General features: G+C 49.3%; 1 protein-coding gene across 1 annotated transcript; it reads left to right on the plus strand.

Annotated features, from left to right (window-relative positions):
• The first annotated feature begins 211 nt into the window (after positions 1-211).
• Positions 212-19,542, plus strand: LOC146764338 (uncharacterized). The gene is made up of 3 exons (XM_085565334.1): positions 212-302; positions 15,358-16,219; positions 18,585-19,542. Exon 2 carries the CDS (start codon positions 15,385-15,387, stop codon positions 16,207-16,209), a length of 825 nt encoding a protein of 274 aa, XP_085421460.1. The 5' UTR covers positions 212-302; positions 15,358-15,384; the 3' UTR covers positions 16,210-16,219; positions 18,585-19,542.
• The last annotated feature ends 5,294 nt before the right edge of the window (positions 19,543-24,836 follow it).

Here is a 24,836-nt window from a genome sequence, read left to right on the forward strand (position 1 = left end):
TGTTCCTCATCTCCGGCTTTCCCCTCACGCAGCCCGGGGGCGCCGAGAGCGCGGGGCGAGGCGGGGCCGTGCGCAGAGCCCGCCCCGAGCTCGCTGCCATTGGCCGCCGGTGCCGTCAGTCGCGGTTGCGGCGCGCTGATTGGTGGGAGCGGGGCGCGGCGCGGCCCCGGCGGCGGGCTGAGGGCGGCCGTGGCCGCGCAGCGCCGCCATTGGCCGAGCGGCTGTGCGGGCCCGGCAGCGGCGGCAGCGGCCGGAGCGCGGTGAGGCGGCGGCGGCGGAGCTCGGAGGCGGCCCCGGCGCAGGTGGGAGCCGCGCTGGGCTCTGCGGGGGCTCGGGGCTGGCTGCGGGCGGAGGGGGCGGCAGGGGGCTCCGGCGGCTCGCCGGTGCCGTGTCCGGCCCGTGCCGGCCCCGGGCTGAGGGCGCTGCGGGAGCGGCTGCCCGCGGTCTCCTTCCCGCCGGGGCCGGGCAGGAGCCGCTGCCGGAGCAGCGCTGGCTCGGCCCGGCTGCTGTGGGTAGGACAGAGGGGCTGCCCCGCGGCCGGGAGCGGGCGGGGAAATTCCCGTCGCCGGAGGTTTGTGTGCCCGGAGGAGAGCGAGGAGTCCTGTCAAAGTGACTTTATTGCCGAGCAGGGGCAGAGGCCGTGGGGCATTGCCGTGCGCTCTCTGCCGTGCTTGTAGCCCGCAGCCTCCTTTTTATCCTCATTTTCCCGGCCGCATCTCCCTCTGCCTTTGCCCACCGGCTGAGTTCCTTGGAAGGTTCCGACTTCCCGATGCGCCTGGAGCCTGTCCTCGTTAATGTGCACCCTCCTTTTGTAGAACAGCCGATATTCATGGCTCTGTTAAGTCTTTGTTCTTCTCCTCGAAGTTCGGGAATGTAGCGGGACTTTGAGCACTCTCTGGGTCAATTTGTAACATTCATTGGAACTGATGGTTTCTCCCGCCAACGAAAAAGATTAAGAAACAGTATTTCCGAGGGCCTGGAATTCCAGGATGGGGGGGAATGACTTCCCACTGCAAAAGGGTGGGATTAGATGGGATAATGAAAAGAAATTGTCTCTTGTGAGGGTGGTGAATCCGTGGCACAGGTCTGCCAGAGAATCTGTGGCTGCCCCTGGATCCCTGGAAGTGTTCCAGGCCAGGCTGGACAGGGCTTCGAGCAACCGGGGTTATGGGAAAGTGTTCCTGCCCACGGCATGGGGTGGAACAGGATCATCTTTATGGTACCCTTGAACCCAAATGATTCTGTTTGATCTTTGATCTCATAATTCTGTGATCTGTTTGAAATGGGTACAAAAAAGGCACAGCAGCTGGCAGGGACTGCAGGAGCCATTGTGGCCCCCAGCGATGGGCCATGTGACTGTGGTCGAAGTCATGTTGTTGTTCTCCATCTCAGAGATCAGTTCCAGCCTTCTTAGGGACTCAAGTTCAGTCCTCGTGGGTGAAATTAGAAGCCTAGTTTTACTTTAGGCCCGACTTTTCTGCAGCCTTTTTGTGAGAACCCCGGCCTTGCTCTGGGGTCTCATGTGGTGGTGAAATTCCTCCTCCAACCTGTGCTTCCAAAGAAAAACTCCGCAGGCTTTAGCTGTTCAGTCTCAAGGCAGTTTATTGCTAGTTATCTAACAGATTATGTTCTTGAACTGTGGCTATTTGATCAGCGGCCTGGGTAGAGGCACACACACCCTGACATCCTCTCTATCTGCTGTCTTCTTCGTCTCTTCCCCCACCCAGGGCTGCTGCTATATTTTATAAGATATATTACGTATAACATGTTTACAATTATTCCCCAATACCTACTACCTACGTTGCCAAGTGTTTTTCTACTCTAAACCAATCTGTGAGTGCCAACATCACCAAGAACATGGAGGTAAGGAAGAAGAAGGAGGAAGAACAGGGTCAGCCCACTTTCCTCCATGTTAGAACTTCTGACCCCCATGTACAAAGTGAAAACCCCCCTGTACAAGTGTTAAAACCCCCCTGTACGATACTAAAAAAATTTCCCCTCTACTTTGTAATTACTTATACTGTACTATTTAACCTTTTGTGACTGCTTGTTCCATCTCCAAAGTTGGTCATTCATTCCATGGCTCAAACTCAAAATCACAGCTGTTTTTCAGCTGTCTGCCAGGGTCTAGAATGCTTCTGACCAGGGCCTGGAACCTCTAAAAATGTCTGAGAGACATTTTGAGTTCCCACACCTTTTTATTAGTCCGGCACCAGTGTGATTGTGAAATGTACTCCCTGAATCCTAAGCAAAGACAAACTTGCTGGCTTTAACCTGCCTGTGGTAGGGAATTCTGCAAAAGAAAGCCTGAAAATATTGCTTTGCCTGTTTTTTATAATGCAAAAAGGAATACTGCTGCTTCTGTTTGTGCTGGCTGAGCCCCGCTCTCTCTGCAGGCCAGGTCAGTGCTGAAGGTGTTGTGCCTTCTGGTGTTCCACAGCTGACTGACACACTTTGTAGAGTTACTTCCTTATCTACAAGTGCCCGGCCCTATCTCCAGGCAGATTCACTCCTTGACTCTGTTTTGTTCTTCCCGGGTCCTCTTTGGTTTTGGGATTATTCTCGGTGCCCTCATTCGCTGTCCTTTTGTAGCCGTTTGTGGATCAGGAGACCTGGCTGCCACCTGCATGCCCTGGCTCAGCTGCTGGATGAGCTGCACTGCCAAGGTGTGGAGCATGGTAAAAAGATGAGAGTTGCTGCAGCACAGAAGTGGAGAAGGAGCATTTGTTTAACCCCTGGTCTGCTGGGGAGCCAGGAAACCGTGTCCCATTCCATCCTTTCAATGTTTGGACCAATACATAAACTACTCTCCCATTTCCTTTGTTATCTTTTTCAGCACTTTTCCTTTGTCTTCTCTTTGCCAACATCAGTTTGAGTCACTTAGTTTTCCACAAACTCCTGTTTTTTCTTCTAACAGATAACCTGATCCCATCCCCTGGTGAAATGTTGTGTTCCTCATTTCAGTGGCTTGGTCAGCAGGAAGGTCAGGAGCTGGAGCTGTCTGGTTGGTTCTTATTCCGAGGACAGCTTGTAATCTAATTATGCCATTTAAATAATAAATGGGTTCTCTGCATTTTGATAGGAATTTGTGAAAAACTCAATCACTTGGTTTTTAAAATTTTAAAGGTTTAATAATAGTAAAAAGGTGAAAAAAGTAATAATACATTTAGAGTAATAAAAATTTAGAGTTAGGACATGTACATGACAATAAAAAACAAAGAATTACGGAGGTCCGGATGCTCAGGCACTTAAACCAAGACGAGCATACCTTGGGATCTAGAGGAATCACCCTTAAAACAATACACAATTAGCTTCTTATAGTAAGAAAACCATAACTTCCTCTTCTCTGGAAAATTTAGGTGTTCCTTGAGTGAGTATCTCATTCCTTAAACCCCTCCTCCACATACTTAGTTTCTCTTTTAACTACTAAAGCTTCATTTTATCTGCAAAGCTACATTTATTATACTATTAATATGTTAATACAGCACAACTAATCAATATGACATAAGACATATAGTAACTATCTGCGTAGAGCCATATAATATGCATTTTTAACAAATTTGTTGGGGTTCCCAGTGGCTGGTCCATGGTGTTGTAGAATTTGTTCTGGTGGCTGTTAAACTTTTCCCAGTTTTTGGGCTCTGCCTCAAGCTGGGGCTGCATCAATTGACCCCGTTTTTCTTATTCCATCATCATATACATGAATTCCAACTGATTTCCCTGAACTTGTTATAGCAAAACCCCCAGTGCTCTGATACACCCTGTACAGCACAGACAGGGACAGCAGGTGTTGCAGTGGGCAGAGGGATGATCTCCCCCTTATTTTAGTGAAGTTTTCCCAACATTCTCCATTTGCTGTTTCCCTTTGCAGCTTCAGCCGTTTCTGTTGCAGAGTCAGAGATCCTCAGCATGGGCTCTGCCTTCAGCTGTGCAGATTCCATCTGTGCAAGCAGGCAGGGCTTGGGGTGAGGGGCAGAGGGAATCAGCCAATTCCTGCCCCAGGCAAGAAGAGCCAGGTACATTGTCCCCACTTTGCCCCAGCAGTGTTAATTTGCATTTCTGAAGCTCCTTCTGGGTGCCTGGAATGCAGCTTCTCTTCCAGCAGCCTCACATGTGCCACCTCCCCCACAACCTGCTGCTTTATTTTTTTTTCCTTCAAATAATCCATTTAGTATTTGTGACTTAAAGGGTCACCTTTAAATCTCTTCTAGTTTTGTGAAGTGCAGCCTAAAGGTGTGTGTTGAAAAACCCAGACCAAAATTTTGGTATCTCTTACAGAAACATACACAAAAAAATTCCAAGGCAATTCAGTTTTTTCTACTTCTCGGAGTAAAAATTCATTCTCACATCCCTAACCGAAACCTAACCAGAAATACAGAAGTAGGATTATTACAAAAAATACTCTAATGCTCTAAACTTTGCACTGGAACTGCAGGAAAAAGAAAAACTCCACCAATATGTTTATTGTTAGAGTCAAGGCATTCCTTGATTCTGGCCAGGATGTGCAACAGAAATCATTCCAGCCCCACATAGCCCGGGTGTGCAGAGAAAATAGTTCCATTACATGTGGGTTTTACTCGAGTTTTCTCAAAATTGATACAGTCTAAAGCAATCTAAATCCATTGGTTTAATGTTCTGTAGTTTCAAGTTGTGCATTTTTGAGTGTTCCTTTGCTTGTGCTGTTAATGAGGTGGGAAGTGCTGGATTTCCTTCTCAGCCTTTTGCAGACCAGGTGTCTGCAGCCCTGCCAGGGGCAGTGTCTGGGGTAGGTGTTGGTTGCTGTTTGCTGCTGGGGTTGATGTTTTGCTGCTGGTCCTTATCTTTGTGGGTATCTTTGGGGCCATTCCCAGTGTGTTGAGGTGCTAAACTCATCTCCACTGAGTAGTGTAACATCCCTTAACAAAACCTTTAACATTTCTTTCCCCAAGGCCAAGGCAAAGCAAGCCTGAGTAGAGAAATCAAAGGTTAACAATATTCAAGTCTATGAGCTGGTCTATTTTCCATGGATGCACTGGCAGGCAGGGCAGTGTGTGAGTGTGAGTGAGAGCCAGAGTGGAATTGTCCCGGTGTGTCCCCAGCAGCTGTGGCAGTGCAGGCCCAGCGAGCACTGAAGCTGCAGCAGTGGCAGCAAGGGCTGGCCCCGGTGGCTGGAGCTGCCCAGGGAGGGTGGCCAGGCCGAGGATTTCAGCAGAGGATGTGTGGGCAGGCCCAGGGCCTTGCCCCGCTGTGGAGCCCTGGCTGCTGCTGCGCTGCCTTCAGTGCAGGCTCAGGGGGGCCTCCCATCCTCCTGCTGCAGGCAGGAAGTGCAAATCTCCGGGGCTGCAGAGACCTGGAGCCCAGGCTGAGGGGTCCCCCCGTGTTCAGCTGTGCTGGCGGCTGTTTCTGGCCTCGGGGCCCCTTGGCATGGGCCACGTCACTTGGCCACCAGTGGTGCTGCTTTGCACTCCTTAGGCAGAGCCCATTGTTATAAATTGTGACACGGCAATTTGAAGTGTCTTAATCCAATAAAGCAATTTTATTGAAAATAGCAAGCGAGGAAGGCAGGCAAAGCACAGCGCTGGGCGGCCGGGGAGTCTCCTGCTCCACCAACGGCACGCAAAAATGTTCTGTCCCAACCTTCCTTTTATCCCCCCCTTTCTCCTTGCAGGCGTGACTCTCCAGATGTAGTCTGAGTCTGGTCATTGTGATAGCTTCTAAGTCTCTTCTTTTGAGATACAGCAAGCAGACCAGATACACACACCCAGGACTCTAATCTCAGCCTCCTTATCACCTTGTAAGCAAATAAGCATTTCAAAGACACACTAGTACATTCTTATGCAAACCAAGGTAAGCGAGTATATCACAGTGAACAAATTATTTTCCACTTATCTTAATTCCCCCCTTTTTCTTGTTCATCTTTATTTTGTTCACTGAATCTTTGTAACTCTTGGTGACTTAGTATTAGGTCTCATCTACATTGTGTGTGGGTTCATATTTTGCCCTAATGAGCATTAAATGTGCTGCCTCTAATCGTCCCTTTACTATTTTTATTGCCTTATTGAAGATGCATGGCCCAAAGGTCAGTCCCAATATTATCAGTATCAGAGGTCCTGCAAGGGTGGATAACAAGGTAGTTAACCAAGGAGATTGATTGAACCATGATTCATACCAACTTTGCTGTGCCTCTCTTTCCCTCTTTCTCTGCTCTAATCTTCTCCTTAATTCTGCCATGGTGTCTGTAACAACTCCAGTATGATCAGCGTATGCACAGCATTCCTCCTTCAGGGCTACACACAATCCCCCTTGTTGTAATAATAGCAAGTCTATACCCCTTCTGTTCTGCAACACCACCTCAGATAGGGACCTTAATGATTTTACCAATCCATCGATTGCCTGCTCAATTTTACTCAGATCTTCATCTACTGAAATTCTTAATGCTTTAAATTCCTTTTGTTGATTTACTAGGGATGCCACCCCAGTTCCAGCTCCTATTCCCCCGATGGTAAGGAGAGTTGCAATAGTTAAGGCAGTGAGGGGTTCCCTTTTCATTAGATGGTGTTCTGGCACAGTTTGTTGTTCATATATGTAGTCACTTGTATGGTAGGTAATTCTGGGCATAATCGTTACCTGGATGCAGTAGTCTTGGCTTGGATTAAACAGTTTCAGTGAGATGCACGGTGTGACACCCAGAGTGTTACATACCCACTTAGTGTTAGCTGCTGGCAATAGCCAGTCAGCCGGTTTCTTTCCACCTGTTTCTATTACTCCACAAAGGTATTCTCTTTGTGTTGGGATTTTTCCTATGCATCTCCCTTTCCCTGTTACCTGAGCCAAGGTAAGCCCTGGTGTTGTCTCTTTACCCTTTTTCCACAAACACTGATTCGGATTAGTTCCATTCACTCCTCTGGGCTTTGCAGTGACCCCTATGGCTTCATAAAATGGGGGTCTTAAATTATAGCACAGCCAACAGTCTTCCGTCAGTTTTGGGTTGGTTCTATTTAGGACACCATAACTCGCTTTCATAACCTTCCAGAGTATATTACCCTCCTGGGTTTTTTCCTGTTTGTCTCCTGAAGTGTTTTCATTCTGAATTTTATTCTGGGTCTGATCCCTTTCTTTTGTTTGGTTGGCTAAAACAACCTCCTTTTCTAATAACACTGGGTTTGGCCCTACAGGTTCAGGATCAGGGGGCACAATTTCCTTCTTTATAAATATTAAGCTACCAAAATTGCCAAAATCAGCCGAATATAAACGAACGCCCCAAGTTTTTCCAATTAACCATATACTATCCTCTGGCCTTAATGCAGTAATTTGTATATTCCTGCAAATATTTTCTGGGGGTTTATGACCTGTCCAGTAGCCGGGAGGAATACAACCATCTGGCTTCCAGACCACCTTAATGTATGGATCAGGAGTGGGGGGGTCCCATGTACCAGCTATTGTTTCACAACCCCAATATGCACAGTAATATTGTCCAGGACTATTGCAATACCCTTTACCAGGATTCGAAGCAGGACACATATAAAACGATGAAACCCAATGGGAACCCCAACGAGTACCTAAGGATGCCACAGGTAACTGGAAAGTGGGAGCTCCAGCTGTAGTATTGCTCCTTATAACTCGTGAATCCTCCCATCTTCCTAAAGTCCACTTGAAAGGTTCATGAGTTGTTATTTCCGGAGTATTACAAGATATACAAAGGAAAATCACAAGCAGTAAGCAAATGGCACGTGGGGTCTGGTTTCTCACACTGCAACAATTATACCCTTGTGACTTCTTTCCCTCTATTAGCCGGTTATCACCAAAATACCCTTGAGCCCAAAAACTATTTCTGCCTTTGTTACTCCCAGTCCCGGGGTAGTTCCGCAAATATTGCTTGCGTATTCCATCCTGAGGGCTCCTTCCTCCACAGCTGTTTACTCCTCTGCCTCGCCTGTCGACTCGGGTGCTTCAAGCCACAGGGTGTACCATCTTCTCGGCAGCAAGAGTATTCTTCAGGAGGGGATTTATGCCCTCTAGTGCCTTGCCGCATGCAGTAAGAACGCCAATTCTGATCTTTTACCTCCGGTGCGGTACAACTGACCCCTTTTAGGTCTTTCTTACAAAGGCCTTCTATGATCTCTGCCACAAGTGGGCTTGGCTCGTTTGTATGGTAGCAGTAATAGTCTGGGTGAATGCCCTTTGAGAAAATTTCCCACCACTCTTTAGATTCCAATCGGATTTCCCCTCTAGTCACTTTACAGGTCAGTACCCAAGCTGTAATCTCTCTTTGTACGTTCCAACAGGAATTGCAAGTTCCTCGTGGAGGATACCCTCTGTTGCAATGTGACCACCACCGTTCCCCACACACCTTACAGATATAGCATACAAAAGGATAGCAATTACAATTTTGATTTTTACACTTTACTCTAACACTTGAATTACTACTTAGTCCACTATCTAAGTAATATAAGTCTGATGTGTATTCAATCTGATAAGAGTCCATTAGTTTCTCTGTAACTTCAATTTCAGGTTCCCGGGAGGACTGGTTACTTGCCACACAGTGTTGTTAACTGGTCCTTTTACTCGACTGGCATGTGTCCATCCTCTTTCTGCAGTCCGAATTGCAGTTTCTGTAGTGAGTAACACAAGATAAGGACCTTCCCATTGTGGGGTTAGTGTAGATTCTTTCCAGGATTTTATTAACACATAGTCTCCTGGGTATATTTTATGTATTTTTAAATCTAAAGGGGGTCTTTGCGTAATGATTCCTTTTTCCCAAAGTTCATTGCAGCGTTTCATTAAGGCAATAATATATGAGGTTATTTTATAGTCCTTCAACTGGGGGTGGTCTCGGGGTTCCTCCAAATCATATGGCATGTGGGGTCCCCTATCAGAATCTATTGTTTTTACTATCCCATATCTAGGGATTATTTCTTCTAATAATATTCTGACCACTGTCTGAGCAGTAGTCCGAGTAGTGGGGTAAGCTTCTACAAAATGGGTGAGATGATCTACTATTACTAACAAATATTTATATCTACCCACTTTAGGCAATTCAGTGAAGTCTATTAATATTTATATCTACCCACTTTAGGCAATTCAGTGAAGTCTATTTGTATTTTGGCAAAAGGCCTGTGAGCTAATTCCCTTCCTCCCATGGGCCTTTCCCTAAGATGTTTTCTGTTTACTTTTTGACAGATCAGACAATCTCCCACTACTCTTTTAGCCAAATCATAGATTCCAATACTCATATATTTAGTGGCAAATTGATCTACTAATGCCTGAGTTCCCTAATGAGTCTGGTCATGCAATCTTTGCAAAATTTCTGAGGCCTTGCTTTTGGGTAAAACAGTTCTCCCATCTGGGAGCTTTCATTGCCCTTCAGACCCCTCCTCAATTCCCATCTTTTGTAATTTTTCCTTTTCTTGAGTGGTAAAACTATATATTTGCCATTTTTCTTTGGGGGAGTCCACAGATACAGTGTCGCTCTGCCCCATGTCCCCCCGAGTTCGTAGGGCTGCTTTCTTGGCTTCTTGGTCAGCTAAATTATTTCCCCTGTTTCTAAAGTCCAATCCTCTCTGGTGTCCCCTTAAGTGGACCACAGCAATTTGAGCCGGGCCCCTTAAGGCATTTAAAACTTGGACAATTAGCTCTTGATGAATTAGATCTTTTCCCTGTGAGTTTATAAGTCCCCTCTCTTCCCAAATTTTCCAAATGTGTGCACTACCCCATATGCATATTTAGAGTCTGTGTATATTGTTCCAATTTTTCCTTTTAATAACCTTAAAGCCCTGAGTACTGCATATAATTCACAAGCTTGTGCAGACCAGGAGTTACTTAGTGGTCCGGATTCAATTACCTTTAAATCTTTTTATGGATTTGCAACTACTGGAAACCGGGCCAAAGTCCTCTTATTTATTTCTCTTAAATCGTGCACCAATCTGTAGGACCCATCTGACTTCTTTACAGGCAGGATGGGAGTATTGAAGGGAGACATACAGGGCTCTAAAAGCCCTTTTTCCAATAACCTATCTATTTCAGGTTTTAGTCTTAATTTTTCCCTCCCTAGGGATAGGGTATTGTTTTATTCTTACGGGTTTGCCAGGATCACTCATTTCCACTGAGAAAGGCTTAATCTGCAATTTCCCCACCGTTTCTGGGGTATACCACACCTCAGGATTAATTTTCTTTTCATCCTCCACCCTTAAAGGGCAGAGCTTTATCTGTAATTCTTTATTTACAACTTCTAAATTAATACCCAATTCTATTATCAGATCTCTCCCTAATAAATTGTAATCTGCTTCAGGTACCAGTAGTAAAGAACCTATACCACATTTGGAATCAGTTTCTACCATCACATCCTTGATAACAGATACCTCAAAGGGCTCTCCTTTTGCCCCAATTACATGTACAGTGTCAGATGACTTTTTACATCCAAGCGGCAAGGCTTGCACCGTGGATCTTTCAGCCCCGGTATCCACTAAAAATTCCATCTCTTGTTGTTGGGGTCCCACTTTAAGCTTTACCAAGGGCTCCTTATGATGTTTCTTCCCCAACAAATAGAGCCCTTGACACCCCTAATCTTCCTTAAAGGCCTTCTCATCCGCTATCCGTTGTCTGCATCCCCTCTTCATATGTCCCTTCTTTCCACAGTAGAAGCAGACAATTTCACGACCTCTTTCTTTTCCTTCCCTAGAAATATAACTCTGCTCCCGATTCTCCCTTTGTTCTACATTCCTTGCACGGGAATTAGGGTTAGGCCCTTCCCGCACACTTCCATACAATAATGTATCATTTTAACTTTGTCTTTCCCTTTTCTAGATGGGAAAGCATCCCAATTAATTATCATCAAACCCAAGGGGCTTGGGAATCTGGGGAAGCTTAGCATGGGTCCCCTCTCCCCTGGGACCAGAGGGCTTGCTTTTCCTCTGTCCCATCTTCCGGAGTGCACTCAATTTCTCACACACATGCTCCCCTGGTTCGTGGCCCAGCCCCTCGCGGGGAATGGAAAACGCACTAATACAGAGTCCCCACTCACTTGGTCTCCACGAGACCTCTCACACACAGCACTCCGGGAAAACCACCCCAAACCGAGCGGGAAACCGGCCTATACTCACGCGTCCTGCGTCTTCGCTGGTTCTTCGTGCACAAAGATTACAGGGGTAACCGGTTCTCCTTTGCCCGTTACTCAGTTTAGGTTCGTCAGTGGAGAGTGATCAGAAAGCCTGGGGCAGCCGGGCCGCCATAAGGGCGGGGCGCCTCCCGATCATCCCGTAGCGACTGATCTACTTCTCCATCCGAGTCACGGCACCAAATTATTATAAATTGTGACACGGCAATTTGAAGTGTCTTAATCCAATAAAGCAATTTTATTTAAAACAGCAAGCGAGTAAGGCAGGCAAAGCACAGCGCTGGGCGGCCGGGGAGTCTCCTGCTCCACCAATGGCGCGCAAAAATGTTCTGTCCCAACCTTCCTTTTATCCCCCCCTTTCTCCTTGCAGGCGTGACTCTCCAGATGTAGTCTGAGTCTGGTCGTTGTGATAGCTTCTAAGTCTCTTCTTTTGAGATACAGCAAGCAGACCAGATACACACACCCAGGGCTCTAATCTCAACCTCCTTATCACCTTGTAAGCAAATAAGCATTTCAAAGACACACTAGTACATTCTTATGCAAACCAAGGTAAGCGAGTATATCACAGTGAACAAATTATTTTCCACTTATCTTACCCATGTCCTGCTTGGATGTTGGCAGCAGCCAAGTGCCAAGGCAGGCTCTGTGCCAGCCCAGCTTCCTGGGGCAGAGATTGCACCAGAGACAGGATTCTGGCCACAGACTGCTTTAAATGTGCATCCCTTATCTCCACCCTGCACTAGGTGGAGAACTCCCAGGGTATGGAATTCCCGAGATCAATTCCAAGGGAAATAATTGAATATCTGCCCTGGGTCTGGCTCTTCTTCTTGCCCAAGCCAATGTCAAAAGCCGTACCCATGGCATCCTGGTTTGTATCCCCAGCTTCCACAGGTGTTTCTTTCCCCATTCATTCTTTGTACCCAGCCTGAGCTCTGGGGGTGCCAGGGGTTATGGAGGTCCCATTGTATTCCTAAAGCTGCCATAAGCCCCTGGAGGATATCTCCTGTAAAATGATTTCTGCTCTCTGAGTCTGTTGCTTCCACAGTCCCTTTTCTTGAAATTATGTCTTTTAGACATACCCTAATAAGTGATCCAGTGGTTGCTGAGCAATCAGAATTGCTTTTGCCCCCCTGTTAGGTGAGATGGGGTCACCAGAAGATATTGAAGCCTTCCTGCTCAGGGCATTTCAGTGCCAGGCTCTTACAAGCACACACAGCTGTGCTGGTTGAGCTGACCATGGGGGGTAACCTGCACTTTGTCTGATTCCCTTTCCTCAATAACAGCGTATCTTGGAACTCTTTTCCCTTCTGCTGCCCTTGAAGAGCCATCCACAAAGACATTTTCTGCCTCAGGCCAGGCAATGTCTCCTGAATCTCCCCCAGGCTGGGTCTGGAGCTGTGTCACTTGAATGCAGTGCTGGGTTTCTTCCCAGCCCCTCTGTGGGCTGTTCAAACAGGAGGCTGGGTTAAACCCTTCCCCTGTCCTCAGTTCTGAATCCTCCTGTGCCACTGCACAAGTTTCACACTGTAATAACCGAGCACTGCTCATCCATTGCAAGGCTCTTTTGGTGATCAAAGCTTGAACTTGATGGCAGACTGGAACAGTTGGAGATCCTGTTGTCATCAGGTTTTGGGCCTCAGTTCTGTTGAATCTGTGGCTGCACAATTCTGCAGACAATGAGGCCACTCTTCCACTGGGTGAAACATTTTGGCCCAAGAGTTCCTTTGGCATGGCCCTGTTTAATATTCACCTACAATTCAAATTTCTTTTGTGAGTCTGGAAGAGCCACAGCTGAGGCATCAATATTTTTGGTTCTTCATTTTCTCAAGTTTTGCTCACTTTTTCCTTTCCATACCACAGCATGGAGGCTGTCTGGGGTTACAAAGTCCTACAATGTTCTGTCCGGAACAGAGAATCCTCAGTCCAGGCTGTGTAATTCCCTGTTAATCCTCAGAATTGTCGCAGCTCCTTTTTGGTGCTGGGAAATGTTACTTCTGAGATTTCCCAGACCCTCTTTGTGTCAAACCACAACAAACCTTCAGTCCCATTATGTCCCAAATATTTAATCTTTGTCTCCATTATTTGCACTTCTTTTTTTTTTAGATACTTAAAAGATGTTTTAGCCAGGAAATTCAGCCTTTTCACAGAGGCTTTGTCTAGCACTTTTTCTTGTCCTCCTCATTGGAGCCATCTGATTCCCTGACTGGCAGGATAGGAGTGCTGTAGGGAGACATCCCTGGCTCCAAGGGCCCTGCCTTTAGCAGGGACTCCATACCAGGCTGTGAGCCCTTCCTTCCCTCCCCTGGAACAGGGTGTTGCTTTTAGCCCCCACTTGTCCTGGTTGCTTCCGAGTAACTTGGAGAGGTTCCACATCAAATTTTCCTTTTGGGGCTGCCCACGCCTCTGAGTTCACTGAGCAGAGGCCTTGCCAGACATTTGACACAAAGGTACAGCAGCAATAGCCTCTGTACCACCTTTTACAATATTCCAATGCCACCATCAAATTCCTTCCTGGTTCATAAAAATGACAGTAGGAAGAAAAATAAAAAAGTTCATTTCAAACATATCCTCCACAGATCCTAATAGTGATTGAACAAATGATACCAGTTCAACTTTCCCATTTATTCCCTTAATAATTGAAACATTCCTTTACAATTTTCCCTCCTTAGGTGTAAAATTCAGAGTGGATGGAGAGGCCCCTGTGTCCATCAGGAGAGGCCTCCTCTGGATGCAGACCCAGCCTGAATGTTCTGCAGGGCTCCAGTGTGGTGGGTCCCCGGTGGGATGGGAGCTCAGAGAGCCCTGCCAATCCATGTCCATGCAGGGGTGGACTTGCTCCTGCTGAGGGTGCTGCTGTCTGTGCTTGCAGTGTCCTTGTGGGCTGCAGCTGGAGCCCTGACTCCTTCCCAGGGGCTGTTTGGGTGGGCTCTGCCCTGGCCAGGAGGGCAATGCCTCTGCCAGGTGCTTGTGGCCGACCCCGTCATGCCCTGGGTGCTGGGGCCCCCTTGGGCCCTGGGGTTGATCCCTCAGGGGCTGTGGGAACTCTGCCATGGCCTTTGCCTTCAGCTTGGCCTTTTGCTCATCCCTTCTTGCCTTCAGCTGCTGTGCCTTTGTGCCCAAGTGCTGCAGGGCCTTCTTGTGCCACTCCTGCAGCCCCGGTCACTGCCTGTGGGTGCTCATCCTCTGAGAGCTGCTGAGCTTTCTGCAAAACCTTTCCTTTCTGCAGGGACCCAAAGCAAATCCTGAACAGCAAATCCTGATCCTTCCCTGTGCACTCTGCATTTCCCAGCTGTTCCTTTGTTTTCCCCCTTGTGCTCAGGGTCCCTGCCCAGCCCGTGTGGCAGAGCCGGTGCCTGTCCTGCCGCAGTGTCCAAAGGCGGCCCCCCCGGCGGGCAGGGCCGGCAGCTCCCCGGGGCCGGGCAGCGGCCGGGGCGTCCCGCAGCCTCCTGGGGGCCGGGGGCCACTGCCGGCCCTGCCCGGGGCTGGTGGGGTCAGGCAGCGCCCGGCGCTGAGCCCCGGCTGCCCCACAGCCCCGGCCCGGCCCCGCAGCTCCCCACAGGCCCCAGCCCGTGCTCCCGGTGCCGCACCTCTGCGCCCGGTGCTGCCGCTGCCACCACAGAGAAACCCCTGGCATCCTGACCTCCTGCTTTTCCTCTCCTGGAAACCAGGGATGGAAAGGAGCCGGCAGTGGGTGCTGGGGCTGGGGGCAGGAGGAGAAGGGAAGGAGAAGCAGGCTTGAGGAACAAAATGGTCAAGTGATGCAGGTGGCGGGAGAAGATGGGATTGTGCAGGAGAAGGAGGAATAGCAGGAGGAAGAGGAGTGTGAGGAAGAGTAGAGACACAAGAGGAGGAGGAGAAGGAGCAGAAAGAGGAAGCAGTACAAGTTTCCACCACTCCTTATAGTTGCAGCCTCCCCCCAGCCCCAGGAGTGCTGCTCCCTCCACATGTAGCAGGTGACCGTGGAGAGGGATTCACGATTTTCACGGGGTGAATCTTGGTGTTTCTGAGCTTGCTTGGGCTAAATGTTGGTGCTTTGGTTTTATGTGGCAGCTGAATCTTTATCTTTTGGAGGAGGGTTTTGCTGGCTTTTGGTGTTTGGGGTGTTTTTGTTTTGTGTCTTGGAAGTTTACGGGATTTTTGGGCTGAATCTTGGTGTTTTGGAGGTTCTTACAGACACAAGATTCCCGATGACTTCCTGAGATGAACTTGGGCAAGGAGGAACCTCCAGTCCAAGGTGCTCTTCTCTTGTTTTTTCCGCAAACCAGGATTTTTCATTTCCAGGGCGTGGCTGGATGGAGGAGGAGGAAAAGCCCCAGAGATGCTGCAGGAGGAGGAGCTGCAAACCCAGCCCAGGGAGCTGCGGGGAGGAAAGAGCCCCCCTTAGCCAGGAAGGCGGGCGGAGATCCAGGCGGAGCTCGGAGCTGGTGGAGAAGCCTCATGGCAGGGAGAAGCCCCACAAGTGCTTGGAATGTGGGAAGGGTTTCAGCCGGAGCTACCACCTGATCCGGCACCAGAGGATCCACACTGGGGAGAGGCCCTACGAGTGTGGGGAGTGTGGGAAGAGGTTTCGGACCAGCTCCCATCTCCTCCTTCATGAGCGGAGTCACACAGAGGAGAGGCCCTACCGCTGCCCCGACTGCGGGAAGGGCTTCAACCGCAACTCCAGCCTCACTGAGCACCGGCGCATCCACACCGGGGAGAGGCCCTACGAGTGTGGGAAGTGTGGGAAGGGCTTCATAGACAGGTCTTGCCTGATCAAGCACCAGGTGGTCCACACTGGGGAACGGCCCTATGAGTGCTTGGAATGTGGGAAGAGCTTTGGGTGGATCACCGCCCTGAGAAAACACCAGCGCATCCACACTGGGGAGAGGCTCTACGAGTGTTCCCAGTGTGGGAAGAGGTTTCAGACCAGCTCCCATCTCCTCCTACATGAGCGGATTCACACAGAGGAGAGGCCCTTCCGCTGCCCCGACTGCGGGAAGGGCTTCAAGCAAAACTCCCACCTCACTGAGCACCAGCGCATCCACACTGGGGAGAGGCCCTACGAGTGTGGGAAGTGTGGGAAGAGCTTCACACAGAGATCAACCTTGACCAAACACCAACGGACGCCCCACTAAGGGAAGCCCTGTGAGTGCCCCGAGTGAGGGAAGAAGTTTGGAGTGAGGGAAGAGAGTGAGGGAAGAGCTTGGTGTGCTGCTGCAGCTCCATCCCCCATGGGAGGATCCGGGCTGGATGATCCCCAGTGACCCCCGTGGGGCAGAGCCCTGGTGTCCCTGTATGGGGAATAAAACAGAGAGTAAAGCAATGGAGCTGATAAAGGGGCCCGACATCTGAGGCCTGACTGAGCAGAAACTGTGGGAGACACAGACACAGTTTGTCTCCCTGGGCAAGAAGAAGGGACAGTGGGGGGTGACAGGGGTGTGACAGAGGGGATGAGGGGGTGACAAAGGGATAGAGAGGACAACAGAGCCCTCCAGGGAGGGGACAAAGGGGACCCTGGGAGGACACAGGGGCCACTGCAGGAGGCCACAAGTGCCACCAGGTCCCTGACACCTCCCTTGTCCCCTCCCCAGGTGTCCCCATAGCAGTTGGTGTCACTGGTGAATGTGGTGGCTACCCTGGGTGAGGTGGCAGCCACCGTGACCAGGTTACAGAGGGACGAGCAGCAGCTCATGCCCCCAGAGTCCCTGCACGGGAACCTGAGGAACTTCACCTGGAGTCTCGGTGAGACCCTCGAGCAGGGCGATGTCACCTCCCTGGGCCACCGTGGTGTCCCCTCCCTGGGCCAGGCCCTGGCCATGCTTGGGGCCACCCCAGGGGCACCCGGGCCGATGTGAGAGCTGCGGCCTGGGCCTGGCAGGAGTTGGTGGTCAGGCTCGAGGACAGCCGGGCCCTGCTGGCCTGGGATGCCACCGAGCTCCGCGACGCCCGCTGGGACGCAGCCATTGCTGCCATCCGGGCCGGGGATTCCTGGCACAATAAAATCTCAGAGTGTGCATGGACAAGTCCAAGGCAGTGTGAGCTTTCTGCCAGGATTTGGGAATCCTTTACGAATCCAATTCTCACATCCCTGGGCCCCCCCGGTCCCGGCGCTGTTCCCGGGGGTCCCGTGGCTCTGGGGGGTCAAAGGGGAGGGGGCGGAACCCCCGTGATGGGTGGGGGGCACAAAGGGGGGTCCGGGCCCGGTGCTCGGGGGGGTCGGGGGCACTGAAGGGGTGTGGGTGCAGTTTTTGGGGGGTCCCGGTGCTCGGTGAGGGGGGGTCAGTGCTCAGTAGCGGGGGCTGTCCAGGGACCCCCCCCGGCCCCCCCAAATCCCAGCCGGGTGTGAAAAACAAAGTTCACTAAGGGATTACTAAACAAAGTTAATCAGGGATAAAAAAGGGTTTTGGGGCTCGGCCAAAGAACTCCCCCTCAACTTGACCCTTTGTTCTCCGGATCCGGTTCCACTGCAGGGCCACGAACACACTCCTGAGTTTTGACATTATTCAAACACTCCCGGGAGGTTTGGGTGTCCCAGGAACTCGTGTTTGGGTCTCACCTCTGACTTGCCTGCAGAACATTCTGTAGATTAAGTCGATATATTTGATTTCTTCTCATGGTTCCACCCTGTTGTTTCAGGTCCCCTGATAAATTCATAAATTCTTCTGAGCTTTGTGTCACTGGTATCACCTGGTGAGGCTGGTCCGCAGATGTGGGAAACAACTGAATTGTTTTACACCTGAGTCAGTCACACAAAAGTATTTTAACATTGCATAGTCTCTATTTCAGTATTTGTTATTAATCTATTTAATGTTTATCTATTTTTAATTTATTAAGGCCTATGATACAATATCTGTTTATTACTCAAGCAGTAAATTTATTATACACTGCACACATAAACTGATCGATTTTATTTTACCAGCGAACAGCTGCAAGGAATTATCAGTAATCAATATCAATACCAAGTACCACAGCAAAATCCTCCTGCTCAATAACAACGTGCAGAAGGCAATACAGAATTTCAAAAGCTGATTATTCTATTGTCATTTATAACCCGGCTCTGCTGCAAGGCACCGAGGGGCTCATTCAGCCCCTGACCCACCTCCACCCCATCAGTGTCCCCAGAGCATCCTCAGAATGTCCCCAAGTGTCCCCAGTGACATCACTCCAGGAATTCCCATCAGCATTTGGGACAATTGCAATGAAAATTCCCAGAAAATTCCCCGAATTCGTCTCAAATCCCGCGTGGGGAGGGGAGAGGGGAGAAGTGACAGCAGCGATGTCCCTGATGATGTCACCGTCCCCGAGGACGTCACAGCGGTGACATCGCTGTCCCTGCAGCAGCCTCGGGATGTCCTCTGTGAAAAATGCATATTTTATGGTTGGCTTTTGCAAGTATTAAATTGAATAGGATTTGTATTATGTTACATTGATTAGTAGTGCTGTATTAACATTTTAATGGCAGGGTAAATGCAGATTTGTGGTTAAAACGGAGCTTTTGTGGTTAAAACAGAAACTCTGTGCATGGGAAGAAAGGAATGAGGTACTTGCACCGGGACAGCAGCCAAGGACACCGAAATCTTGCAGAGAAAAAGAATTTACAGATTATTGTAAATGCAGGCGAGCCGGGGGGAAGAAATGACGATGCCTGACTCCAGCTCAGAAGGATGAATGGTTTCTTTATTAGAACTATACTAATATACATTAATATACTGTTTAAAGGAGACACTAAAACTACTAACATGCTTTTTCTATTAATATACTGTTTAAAGGAGACACTAAAACTACAAACCTGCTTTTTCTATTAATATATTGTTTAAAGGAGATACTAAAACTACAAACCCGCTTTTTCTAACTCCCAAATCGAACTCCTCACAACTCGTGACCCTCTCTGAGATTCCAGCCCCAGGTGGGTTGGATTGGCCCCAGGCTCAAACGATCCTCACCAGAACCCAACCCAGCAACCACCCCACAACAATTTGGGTAACAAATCGTTAAACAATTCTCCAAACACGTTCCACATGCTAAAACAAGGAGCAGAAACAGAAATTGTTTTCTCTCTCGTTTCCCTCTGTGCTCCTCTGTGGAAAATGCTGGGAGGCAGAGCAATGTGCTGCCACAAGCGCTCCCTGATTAAAGGAAATTCACTCTCCGTGCCCCGCTCAGCCCTGCGGGCGCCGCGGGATTGAGAAGAGGCTGCCACTGCTCCGGGCTCTGTGGCTGGACAGGATTGATGCATCATGCATGAGATCGATGAATATGCAACAGGCTGCTGCTTTTGGGTTATTCCTTGTTCAAGGCGTGGCTTTGGCAGCTCAGTGCCCGAACCATCCGGACGTCCGTAATCCCTCGCTTTTTATTGTCTTGTCACTGTCCTGACCTCATTGTCCACATTGTTATTGCTCTGATTTTATCGCTGGTTTTTAGTAACTGTTTTATTACTAATAAACTTTTACAATTTTAAAAACCAACTGACTGGCGTTTTCCACAGTGCCCAAAACCATCCGGATGTCCGAAATTCTTCAATTTTATTGTCTTGTCATCATCCTGACCCTCATTGTCCAGATTCTTATTGCTCCGATTTCATAGCTATTTTTATAACTATTTTATTACTAATTAACTTTTAGAATCAGTAATTTTTTAACATTTTAAAAACCAGTGAGTGGCGTTTTTCACAGTGCCCAAGAACTTCTGGATGTCCCAAATTTTTCATTTTTTATCGTCTCGTGGTGTTCTGATCCTCATTGTCCACGTTTTTATTGCTCCGATTTTATCGTTATTATAATTATTAAGATATTAATAATTACCTTGTGTAATTATTTATTTATTAGTAATAAGGTTGTGTAATTAGTAATTAATTACTAATAACTTGTGTAATCAGTGATTGGTTTGTGATTTTACAGACCCGCGATCGGCACTTTCAGAGCTCGCAGCGAGCGGGAAACGTTACACGGGAACGAGCTTTGGATCGATTCCTGTGTGATACTGATCAATAATCAATAATCAATAACTAATGCTGGATCGATTCCTGTGCGACACTGATCAATAATAAATAATTAATAACTAATGCTGGATCGATTCCTGTGTGATATTGATTAATTAATAATAAATAATAATGAAGAGTGGATACAAGTTTCTGTAATATCAAGTAATTAATAATTAATAATATTTGTTAACAAAGTTTAATTACTTTGTAATATTGAATCATATTAATTAATAATATATTTTGGATTATTTTATTTGTAACATTGATTAATAATTAATAGTTAATTAATATTAGATTGGTTTCTTTGTAATAATAATAATAATAAATAATTAATAATATAATATTGATTTCCTTGTAATATTGATTAATAGTCAATAATGAATAATATATAATTAATTTATCTGTAATAAAGTTTATTAATAAAGATAAACAATAATAAATACTGGATAGATTTTTTGTCATATTGATTAATTAATCCTTAATAATTAATAATAGATCAATTTTTAGTGTTGATTAATTAATAATCAATAATTGATATTGGGTCTATTTCTTTGTAATGCTGGTAATAATAAATAATAATGAATATTGGATTTATTTCTCTGTAATATAGATTAATTAATTATCAATTATTAATTGATATTGAATAAGTGTCTTTGTAATGGTTATTAATTAATAATCAATAATCTATAACTAATATTGGATTGATTTCTTTGTATTATTCTGAAAAATGCATATTGAATGATGCGCTGCTATTGATTATTGATAACTCCCTGCTATGGATTATTGATAATCTGCTATTGATGATTGATATATCACTGCTATTGATTATTGATAACTCCTTGCTATTGATTATTGATAACTCAGTGCTATTGATTATTAATAACTCAGTGCTATTGAATTGGATGTGGGGGGATGAAGGGACAATGAGGGGGAAATCTCCTTTTTTTCCCTGTTTTGTTCCTTTTTTTCTCCTTTTTTTCCTTTCCCCCCCCTTTTTTTTCCCTTTTTATTTTTTTTCCTTTTTTTATCCTTTTTTCCCCTTTTCCCCTCCTGTTTTTTCTTTTTTTTCCCTTTTTTTCTCCTTTCTTTTGATTTTTCCTCCTTCTTTCGCCCCTCTCTCTCCCGTGACAAAAGCGAAGATTTGATGAAAAATCGATAAAATGGGAAACAGAACTTTTCTGAAATTGTTTTTTTTAAAAAAATCCAGTGAACAGTTGGAGCTGGGTAATTGGTTCTTTAATGACTTTAAATTCGTGCTTTGGGTTTTTTAATCAACGCTTTAAAAAAGAACCTTAAAATCCAAACCGGAACAAACTCCTCCAGTGCCACCAACCCCACCGGTGTCCCCAATGTCCCCAAATGTCCCCAAACCTCCCCAAATGTCCCCAAACTCCCCCAATGTCCCCAAATGTCCACAAACCTCCCCAAATGTCCCCAAAATCCCCAACATCCCAAAATCTCCCCAAATATCCCCGAACCTCCCCAAATGTCTCCAAACTCCCTAACATCCCAAAATCTCCCCAAATGTCCGCAGATGTCCCAAAATGTCCCTGATCCCCACTCAGGATGCATTGGTTTGGGGGGGATGTCACCCCCCTCGTTTATTCTGGAAATATTTGGGACATTTTGGGGACAATGGGGGGACTTTGGGACACTGGGGATATTTGGGGACATTAGGGAAGTTTGGGGAGCTTGGGGACATTTGTGGTTGGGGACATTTTTGGGGAGGGTTGGGGACATTTTTGGGAGTTTGGGGACATCGGAGCTGTCACATGAAAAGCCCCCCTGGAGTGAGAGAGAACAGGAGGGGACACATTGGGACATTGGGCACACCTGGGACATGGGGACACGGAGATGAAGGGGGACACTGGGGACATTGGGGACACCGGTGTCACCTCCCCACCAAGGGTCACAGGTACAGGCTGAGCCCCCCGATGACGAAGGCCACCAGGGCCATCCCCACCGTGTCCTCCACGCTGGGCCCAGTGGCACCTGTGGGGACATTGGGGACGCGTCACCGACACCCCTGGGTGGCACCGACACCCCTGGGTGGCACCGAGCCCGTCCTGGTGGCACCGGCCACCCCCCGATGTCCCCAGCTCTGCTCCTGATGTCCCTTAGCAGATCCCAGTCCTGTCCCCAGTGTCCCCAACCCCATCCCCAGTGTCCCCAACTGCATCCCAGCTGTCCCCAGCCCTGTCCCCAGTGTCCCCAGGCATCCCTGGTGTCCCAAGACCCTCCAAACCCCGTTCCTGATGTCCCCAGCTGTCCCCAACCCCATTCCTGATGTCCCCAACTCCGTCCTGGTGTCCCCAACTCTATACTCAATGTCCCCAACCCCATCCCAGGTGTCCCCAGCTCCATTCCTGGTGTCGAAGACTCTCCAAAACCTGCTCCCGGTGTCCCCAGTGTCCCTGTTTCCCTGTTTCCCCAACCCCATCCCAGGTATCCCCAACCCCATCCCTAATGTTCTCAAGTGTCCCAAACTCTGTTCCCAATGTCCCCAGCTGTGCCCAAACCCCATCCCTGATGTCTCCAGGTGTCCCCAAACCTAGCAGATCTCCACGTCCAGCGGGAAGAAGCCGACGGCGTCGCAGCGCAGCTTGGCCGGGAGCCCCGGGGACAGCCGGGATGGCAGCAGGGACACCCGGGGAGGGGCTGGGAGATGGGACAGTGAGCTGGGGATACCGGGAGGGACTGGGAGGGAACTGGGAGGGACTGGGAGGGAACTGGGAGGGAACTGGGACATACTGGGAGGGACTGGGGCATACTGGGAGCCCTGGCCCCGCCCATTCCCGGCACTGACCAATCAGGCGCAGCCGCAGCACCTGCTGCACCTGCCCTGGGGCGCGCTCACGGAGCAGACGAAGGCGCCGTCGTCCGACCCCGAGAGCGGCGGCAGCTGCAGCGACACCTCCCTGGCGCCCCCTGGTGGCTGGGAGGACCGAGGAAACGTTCGGCCTCAGTGGCGCCCCCCGGCGGCTGGGAGGATCGTGGCTGTTCTGTGCCCAAAAACCCCCAGAACCCCCCCCAAAAAACCCCAAAAATGCTCCAAAAAACCCACAAAAATCACCTGCTAAACCCTCCCAGAAACACTCAAAAAAAGCCTAAAAAAATCACCCCCAAAACTCCCCCAAAACCACCCACTGAACCCCCCCAAGACCTCCCAAAAAAGCCACAAAAATGCTCCCAAAGCCTTCCAAATAACTGTTCAATGCCCACAGCGCCCCCTCGTGGCCAGGAGGACCAAGGCTGTCCATTGGCGCCTCCCAGTGGCCCGGAGGACTGAGGCCGCCCACTCCCAGCAGCGCCCCCTGGAGGCCGGGAGGACCTGACCATCCCCCCACTCGGTGGCGCCCCCCGCTGTCCCCGCAGGGCTCTGCAGCCCCTCCCCTCCCCTCCCCTGCGCGGTGCCGGGGGGGCTCCCGTGGCCCCCCAGGAACAGCAGCACCCCCGGCGCAGCCTCGGTGCGGCGGGCGGTGGCCGAGTCGAAGGCCAGCAGGCGCCACGTGGTGCCGTGGCGGTGCCGCAGCCGCTGCAGTGTGAAGGGCCCAGCCGGAGTCGCGAAGGCGCAGTGCAGCCGCCCCGGCGCCCCCAGCAGCGCCCACATCTGCGGCGTCCGCGTGGACACCAACAGGGACACTGCAGGGTGGGACAGGGCGTCATGGGTGTGGGGACATCAGGTACACTGGGGACATCGGGGATGTGGGGGGACGTCAGAGACATTGCGGGGCACGACAGGGCGTCATGGGGTGTGGAGACACTGGGGACATCAGGGGGACATTGGGGACAATGGGGATGTGGGGTGTCCTGGCTTGTAAGATCAGCATGTATTCTATCTGCCATCTGTTGGAGGTTGGGCACTTTTCTTATCTCTTCCAAGAACAATGTCTCCCTCCGGGGAGAGATCTTCTGTTCATGGACCATTGAATGACTCACTGCATGACTGGTAAAGTTACATCATCCCATGGTGAGATGCTCCACCCAGAGGGAGGAGCCAAGCACCCCTACCTGCATAAAATCTGCACTTTTTGAAACACTAGCAGCCCTTTCACTGGATTCCCAGAGGAGCAGCTTCTTCTCTGCTGGTGTCCCAGAGGAAGACCAAGCCCAACTACTATTTTTCGTCCAGCGGGGGATGGCGTGAGGTGGGTCCTGTTTGCTGGGGATGGTGGGATCAGAGCTCTGGGGAGATGGCAGCGAGCACAGGAGCGTCCTGCTCTGGGCAGCTGCTGAGGGCTGGAGGTGCCGTGGCTGGCTGCAGGCTGGGCACATGTCCTGCCCTCCTGCTCTGCTCCCAAAGGCAGCAGTGATGGGCAGCTCTGGGCACAGCTCTGGCACAGCCAGCATGGCCTGGGCACCGCAGGCGGCTGGGACAAGGGGACAGGAGCCTTCAGCTGACGGGGCTTTCTGGTTTCTCTCCTTGCAGCCGGGCTCTGCGGGTGCTGAGGCTGCTCTGGGCTCTGCCAGGGCCCTGCTGGAGCTCAGCACTGGGCTGCAATCAGCCAAAGGAGAAATGGGGTGACCTGCAGCACAGACTGGCTTGAGCATTTCAGCAACACAGCTCAAGTCTGCAGAGTGTACACCTCCAAAAGAAAACATGCCATCACCCAAAAATAAAATTGTTCAATAACTTCTGAAATGAAATCAATCTGGGATGACCCCAAAATGACTTTTTGCAGCTTGCTCAAGCAGTAGCTCAGCCCTTCTCTGAACTGTTCTCTCCCCCACCTGCCTTTTACTTCCCAACTGCTCCCTCTTTTCCCCCAGTGAGTTCCC

This window comes from Lonchura striata, chromosome 35 (genome assembly GCF_050655825.1).
Source record: "Lonchura striata isolate lonStrDom1 chromosome 35, ASM5065582v1, whole genome shotgun sequence".
Taxonomy (NCBI): domain Eukaryota; kingdom Metazoa; phylum Chordata; class Aves; order Passeriformes; family Estrildidae; genus Lonchura; species Lonchura striata.

Excerpts from the sequence above, each read along its gene's own strand:
- LOC146764338 (XM_085565334.1), top strand. The coding sequence starts at position 15,385 with ATGGAGGAGGAGGAAAAGCCCCAGAGATGCTGCAGGAGGAGGAGCTGC.